Source organism: Bufo bufo, chromosome 2 (assembly GCF_905171765.1).
Source record: "Bufo bufo chromosome 2, aBufBuf1.1, whole genome shotgun sequence".
Taxonomy (NCBI): domain Eukaryota; kingdom Metazoa; phylum Chordata; class Amphibia; order Anura; family Bufonidae; genus Bufo; species Bufo bufo.
The window spans coordinates 647585830-647593803 of record NC_053390.1 but is presented as its reverse complement, the minus strand read 5'-3'; the positions used below and the strand labels follow the sequence as shown (position 1 = coordinate 647593803).

General features: G+C 52.5%; 1 protein-coding gene across 1 annotated transcript in view; it reads right to left on the bottom strand.

Moving 5' to 3' along the window:
- The window catches only part of TMEM184C (transmembrane protein 184C), a 165889-nt gene extending 158514 nt beyond the window's left edge, over positions 1 to 7375 (bottom strand). Inside the window, exon 1 of the mRNA XM_040418523.1 lies at positions 6952 to 7375. Within this exon, the coding sequence (XP_040274457.1) occupies positions 6952 to 7068 (117 nt within the window). The 5' untranslated portion in view covers positions 7069 to 7375. The remainder of the gene's footprint in view (positions 1 to 6951) is intronic.
- Positions 7376 to 7974: the final 599 nt, after the last annotated feature.

Here is a 7974-nt window from a genome sequence, read left to right as displayed (position 1 = left end):
ACTCTCTTCTCTCTCGCCCCCCCCCCTCCCTCCCTCCCTCGTCACTCTCTTCTCTCTCGCCCCCCTCCCTCCCTCCCTCCCTCGTCACTCTCTTCTCTCTCGCCCCCCTCCCTCCCTCCCTCCCTCGTCACTCTCTTCTCTCTCGCCCCCCTCCCTCCCTCCCTCCCTCGTCACTCTCTTCTCTCTCGCCCCCCTCCCTCCCTCCCTCCCTCGTCACTCTCTTCTCTCTCGCCCCCCTCCCTCCCTCCCTCCCTCGTCACTCTCTTCTCTCTCGCCCCCCTCCCTCCCTCGTCACTCTCTCTCTCTCTCGCCCCCCTCCCTCCCTCCCTCCCTCGTCACTCTCTTCTCTCTCGCCCCCCTCCCTCCCTCCCTCCCTCGTCACTCTCTTCTCTCTCGCCCCCCTCCCTCCCTCCCTCCCTCGTCACTCTCTTCTCTCTCGCCCCCCTCCCTCCCTCCCTCCCTCGTCACTCTCTTCTCTCTCGCCCCCCTCCCTCCCTCCCTCCCTCGTCACTCTCTTCTCTCTCGCCCCCCTCCCTCCCTCCCTCCCTCGTCACTCTCTTCTCTCTCGCCCCCCTCCCTCCCTCCCTCGTCACTCTCTTCTCTCTCGCCCCCCTCCCTCGTCACTCTCTTCTCTCTCGCCCCCCTCCCTCGTCACTCTCTTCTCTCTCGCCCCCCCTCCCTCCCTCCCTCGTCACTCTCTTCTCTCTCGCCCCCCTCCCTCCCTCCCTCGTCACTCTCTTCTCTCTCGCCCCCCTCCCTCCCTCCCTCGTCACTCTCTTCTCTCTCGCCCCCCCTCCCTCCCTCCCTCGTCACTCTCTTCTCTCTCGCCCCCCTCCCTCCCTCCCTCGTCACTCTCTTCTCTCTCGCCCCCCTCCCTCGTCACTCTCTTCTCTCTCGCCCCCCTCCCTCCCTCCCTCGTCACTCTCTTCTCTCTCGCCCCCCCTCCCTCCCTCCCTCGTCACTCTCTTCTCTCTCGCCCCCCCCTCCCTCCCTCCCTCGTCACTCTCTTCTCTCTCGCCCCCCTCCCTCCCTCCCTCGTCACTCTCTTCTCTCTCGCCCCCCTCCCTCCCTCCCTCGTCACTCTCTTCTCTCTCGCCCCCCTCCCTCCCTCCCTCGTCACTCTCTTCTCTCTCGCCCCCCTCCCTCCCTCCCTCGTCACTCTCTTCTCTCTCGCCCCCCTCCCTCCCTCCCTCGTCACTCTCTTCTCTCTCGCCCCCCCTCCCTCCCTCCCTCGTCACTCTCTTCTCTCTCGCCCCCCTCCCTCCCTCCCTCGTCACTCTCTTCTCTCTCGCCCCCCTCCCTCCCTCCCTCGTCACTCTCTTCTCTCTCGCCCCCCTCCCTCCCTCCCTCGTCACTCTCTTCTCTCGCCCCCCTCCCTCCCTCCCTCGTCACTCTCTTCTCTCGCGCCCCCCTCCCTCCCTCCCTCGTCACTCTCTTCTCTCTCGCCCCCCTCCCTCCCTCCCTCGTCACTCTCTTCTCTCTCGCCCCCCCTCCCTCCCTCCCTCGTCACTCTCTTCTCTCTCGCCCCCCTCCCTCCCTCCCTCGTCACTCTCTTCTCTCTCGCCCCCCTCCCTCCCTCCCTCGTCACTCTCTTCTCTCTCGCCCCCCTCCCTCCCTCCCTCGTCACTCTCTTCTCTCTCGCCCCCCTCCCTCCCTCCCTCGTCACTCTCTTCTCTCTCGCCCCCCTCCCTCCCTCCCTCGTCACTCTCTTCTCTCTCGCCCCCCTCCCTCCCTCCCTCGTCACTCTCTTCTCTCTCGCCCCCCTCCCTCCCTCCCTCGTCACTCTCTTCTCTCTCGCCCCCCTCCCTCCCTCCCTCGTCACTCTCTTCTCTCTCGCCCCCCTCCCTCCCTCCCTCGTCACTCTCTTCTCTCTCGCCCCCCTCCCTCCCTCCCTCGTCACTCTCTTCTCTCTCGCCCCCCTCCCTCCCTCCCTCGTCACTCTCTTCTCTCTCGCCCCCCTCCCTCCCTCCCTCGTCACTCTCTTCTCTCTCGCCCCCCTCCCTCCCTCCCTCGTCACTCTCTTCTCTCTCGCCCCCCTCCCTCCCTCCCTCGTCACTCTCTTCTCTCTCGCCCCCCTCCCTCCCTCCCTCGTCACTCTCTTCTCTCTCGCCCCCCTCCCTCCCTCGTCACTCTCTTCTCTCTCGCCCCCCTCCCTCCCTCGTCACTCTCTTCTCTCTCGCCCCCCTCCCTCCCTCGTCACTCTCTTCTCTCTCGCCCCCCTCCCTCCCTCCCTCGTCACTCTCTTCTCTCTCGCCCCCCTCCCTCCCTCGTCACTCTCTTCTCTCTCGCCCCCCTCCCTCCCTCGTCACTCTCTTCTCTCTCGCCCCCCTCCCTCCCTCGTCACTCTCTTCTCTCTCGCCCCCCTCCCTCCCTCGTCACTCTCTTCTCTCTCGCCCCCCTCCCTCCCTCGTCACTCTCTTCTCTCTCGCCCCCCTCCTTCCCTCGTCACTCTCTTCTCTCTCGCCCCCCTCCCTCCCTCGTCACTCTCTTCTCTCTCGCCCCCCCTCCCTCCCTCGTCACTCTCTTCTCTCTCGCCCCCCTCCCTCCCTCGTCACTCTCATTTACTCCCCCCCTCCCTTGTCACTCTCATTTACTCCCCCCCCCCCACCTCTAGTGTAGCGTGGCCGAGCTCTGTTCGGTCCGCGGTACAGGAGCATTTGTTTCCTGTACCCGGCCGGACTGACAGGAAGTGCACACTAAGTGAGCACTTCCTGTCAGTCCAGCCGGGTACAGGAAACAAAAGCTTCTGTACCACGGACCGAACAGAGCTCGGCCACGCTACATTAAAGGCGCTTCCCTCCTGTCAGTCCCCCTCTATAGGCTGCGCCTGGGCGGTGCACAATCATAGACTCACCAGCCCGGGCAGTGCGGCAGCCGCCCGGTGCGGGGGAGGGCCGCCGCCGTACTTAAAAAAAAAAAAAAAAAAAAAAAAAAAACTTGCGGCAAAACTTTTTTTTTTTTTTTTTTTTAAAACCGCACAGTGGCTGCCTAGGTCGCCTTACAGGTAGCGCCGGCCCTGTGTGTGTTCTATTCACCAGGGGAACAGGACGAGTGTTATTTTTTATTTTATTAACAACTAGCTGAAGGATCCGGCTTCGCTCGGGTATATTTAATCTATTCCATTTAATGTTTGTGTGTGTCGTTAAAAGATATCAACACTATTCACTATAACAGTGACATCTACACCCCCCTACAGTGCTCCATTCCTTTAAAATTAGACCTCCACAGCAGCCCACCCCCTTAACTTTGACCTTTATAGCAGACTTCCCCTTTAACAGTGACTTTCACAGCATATCATCCCCTTGACAGTGACTTCCACAGGGGCCCGCCCCCTAAACAGTTTCCTTTACTGGATCGGGGGCTTGTCCTTTTGAACAGCTCACTCTAAGGGAGCATTCACACGACCGTGTTGGTTTTGCGGTCCGCAAATCACGGATCCGTGTGTTCCGTATGTCTTCAGTTATCTTTCCGTTTCCGTTCCGTAAGTCCGTATAATACGGACGTGGTGCTTCCGTGTGTCATCTGTTTTTCACGCTCCGCAAAAAACTGAAATGGGACTGAAATGGGGTTTCCTAGAATGTTCTCAGTCCAGGGGTCCGCAAAAAACAGATGACATACGGATGCATTTCCCTGTGCTATCCGTTTTTTACGGACCCATTGACTTTCTATGGGGCCACGGACCGCAATTTGCGGCCAAGTATAGGACATGTTCTAAAATAAAAGGAACGGACACACGGAACGGACAGCACACAGATGACAATAAAAGGCATTCCGCAATTTTTGCGGACCCATAGAAATGAATGGGTCTGTGCATTGTCCGCAAAAATTGCGGAACGGACACGGAAGAAAAACACGGTCGTGTGAATGCTCCCTAAGACAGCAGCACTGTACTGTCTGAGTGTGAACTGCAGGGAGAAAGATTGGTAGTATTTTGGGGGGCATATGCCTTTTTGATCGCTTGGTGTTGCACCTTTAGTGATGCAAGTTTTTTTTAGCACAGTTTTTATTTTAATTTTTTGATGGTGTTCATCTGAGGGGTTAGTTCATGTGATATTTTTATAGAGCTGGTCATTACGGATATGGCAATACCTAATATGTCTACTTTTTTATTTTATTTATTTAAGTTTTACACAATAATATCATTTTTGAAACAAAAAAATAATCATGTTTCAGTGTCTCTATATTCTGAGAGCCATAGTTTTTTCAGTTTTTGGGCGAATGTCTTAGGTAGGGGCTCATTTTTGCAGGATGAGATGACGGTTTTATTGCCACTATTTTGGGGTGCATATGACTTTTTGATCGCTTGCTATTACACTTTTTGTGATGTAAGGTGACAAAAAGCACATTTATTTAGCACAGTTTTTATTTAATTTTTTTGACGGTGTTCATCTGAGGTGTTAGGTCATGTGATATTTTTATAGAGCCGGTCGATACGGACGCGGTAATACCTAATATGTCTATTTTTTTTTACTATTTTTTTCCCTTTATTTTGGCAAAAGGATATTTAAAAAAAAAATTTTACTTGAAACTTTTTTTTTTTTGGGAAAACTATTTTTTTTACTTTCTTTTTTGTCCCACTCTGGGACTTCAACTTTTGGGGGTATGAACTCATTACAATGCATGACAATACTTCTGTATTGTCATGCATTGGCTGTAAGTGTACAGGCGATATACCTGTATTTGTGATAAATTGCGTTATTAAGAAACAGCCATATGGCGATATCACCATTTCTTAATTACAGCGGTATTTTAGTGACGTCATAGGGGCAGTCACACGTCACAGTGCTGACTGCTTCTAAATGTCCAGCGCACACTACACCAGTACAACCGCCAGCCGGCACAATGGAGAAGGAGAGACTCCCTCCCTCCCCACTGTGACGCGGCAGCTGCCGCCACCAATCAAAAGAGAGGGCAGGGGCTGTGAAGCTGCCGCAGGCACCAATGAAAATAGCACTGAGGAGGAGGGGAGGGGCTGTTTGCCACTGCTCCACCAAGGAATATAAATAACCCCTTAATACAAATGATCACACAGCCGGCACCCGGCCTCAATGACAGGACACCGCGATCCCGCAAACCCCGTCAATTAACCCCTCAGATGCGGCACCTGAGGGGTTAATTGACGCGGTTCGTGGGATCCTTGTCATTGAGGCTGGTACATTTGTATTAGGGCTCATGCACACGACCGTATGCCCTTCGAGACATCCGGTCCGTGAGCGGCATACGTGTACACGGGAGCACACAGCATCATAGGTTACTATGTTGCTGTGCGCATCGGGCTGCCCGCGGGACTATTGTCCTGATATTATGAGTGTGGGACAATAGCCCCGCGGGCAGCCCGATGCGCACAGCAACATAGTAACCTATGATGCAGTGTGCTCCCGTGTACACGATGTACCCCGCTCCGGAAAATATGGCCCGCTCACGGACCATATGTTTCAGAGGGCATACGGTCGTGTGCATGAGTCCTTAAGGAGCTAATTATCTTTATTGGTGGTGCAGTGTCCACAGGGACCCCCTCAGTATTTTCATTGGTGGCAGTGGCAGCTTCCGATTGTAGCCCCAGCAGTAAAATTGCGGGGCTCCGATCGGCTACCATGGCAGCCAGGATGCCACTGAAGCCACCCATGGCTGCCATGGTAAGCTCCCTGCTGCTGTTTGCACCCATAACCCGGGTTATGGGCTTCATCTTTCAAATCCTGCCTATGTGGTAAAACTGACCTGTTACCTCCATACTCCAGGTCAGTACGATTACAACGATATCACGTTTATACAGTTTATCTTGTGTTTTAATACCGAGAAAAAAAAAGTAAAGAATTTTTTTTATTGCCATATTCTGACCCTCATAACTTTTTTATATTTAGGTCTATGGAGCTGTGCAAGGGCTCATTTTTTGCGTGACGATCTGTACTTTTCAGTGACTAAAAAAATGGTGAATTGGCCATTTTTGTTTGGGATAAATATTTTTATATTTTAACATTACAGGTGTTTTTGGACATGGCGATTTTTTTTTTGTGTGTTAATTTTGGGAAAAGGGATGTAATTTGAACTTTTTTTTTTTTATTATTATTTGCCACAAGGTGCAATCATACCCAAGAGGACTGGAGGCGTGATCACTGCCAAAGCTGCTTCAACTAAGTCCTGAGCGACTGGTCTGAATACTTCCGTCAATGCAAGACTTTAGTGTTTCCTTTTCAATAAATTAGCAAAGATTTCAAACAATCAGTTTTTACTTTCTTATTATAGGGTACCGAGTGCAGAAAGATGGGGGAACATTACTTTTTTTTATTTTTTTCAGCACTAGGCCACAACAAAACAGTATGCCCGTTAGGCTTCGCGCACACGACCGCAAAACTGCGACTCGGATGCAGACCCGAACAACGGTCGTGTGCATGAGGCCTTATATGGATACACCGGGCACAGCATGCCCATGATACGGATACACCGGGCACAGCATGCCCATGATACGGATACACCGGGCACAGCATGCCCATGATACGGATACACCGGGCACAGCATGCCCATGATACGGATACACCGGGCACAGCATGCCCATGATACGGATACACCGGGCACAGCATGCCCATGATACGGATACACCGGGCACAGCATGCCCATTATACGGATACACCGGGCACAGCATGCCCATTATACGGATACACCGGGCACAGCATGCCCATTATACGGATACACCGGACACAGCATGCCCATTATACGGATACACCGGGCACAGCATGCCCATGATACGGATACACCGGGCACAGTATGCCCATGATACGGATACACCGGGCACAGCATGCCCATGATACGGATACACCGGGCACAGCATGCCCATGATACGGATACACCGGGCACAGCATGCCCATTATGTAGATAGAACCACAGACTGTTCTATTCAGTGTGCAGATTTCTCCTGGATCGTGGACTGACAGGACTCTCATCTATGGCTCTTACCTCCATTTTCTGCATCTCCCAAATACATACTGGAATGCCCACTATTAGTCCAGTAACATAGAGGAAAACGACCAGAGGACGGATCCATTTTCTCCAGTTGCCACAAGTACAAGGCATTCTGAAGGGGTCACTGACTAATGCAGGTAAAGCAGGCGGTGACGTACGGCCATGTGCCGCTAAACACAAGAGGCAGCTTCACTGTGTATCACAGGTCTGCTCCACACTACAATGGCTGCTGCAGCTCAGCCCGAGGTCTCCGCGCAGCCCATGGTAACGAATACACGGTCAGCTGTCAGCAGCAGCCAGCCCTCCACTATACTAAGTGCATTTCCGCTTTCCTGACAGGAGCCCCTCCACCTGCCGCAGCGTCAGCCTTGGTCGTCATGGCATTGGCTAACCCATCCGTCAATCATCTTCTCCCGCCCCCTCCCAGCCAGGCCCGAACAGATTGGGCGAGCAGAATGTTGTTGCTGGTTTCGTCGATGCACTCGTGATACTGTCACATGACTGTGTGAAGGCGAAGCTGATGACGTCATGAAATAGTCTTAAAGGGGCAGGACAAAAAGCCTTTGATGACGTCATGGCCATATGATCGGTCACATGTGTGAGAGGAGTCAGGCTCTGTACTGTGCTGCTGGGGGAGTTTCCTGTAATGCTATATTTTACATTATTACAATAATTCTATTATACATTTTAAAAGAATTGAATTCATTGTGAGTTTCCCCAGATATGTAGATTCTAGTAAAAAGAAAACTTTTGGGATTCATTTTGAACAAATCGCTCAAAATGGTGGATTCTATTTTACAAATCAGAAAAAGGCAAATGCCACCAAAAAGGGATCGTGTTTGGATCGTTATTTTCTATTTTAAAAAGCATAACAAAGGTTCAGCGTGTTATTAACCACTTTATTACTGGAGCAATGGGTTTACCTAACTGCAAGTCAGTAATTCAGCCTACATGTATTTGATATTTTTCATGGGACACTTTAGTAACATAGTTTATAAGGCTGAAAAAAGACATTTG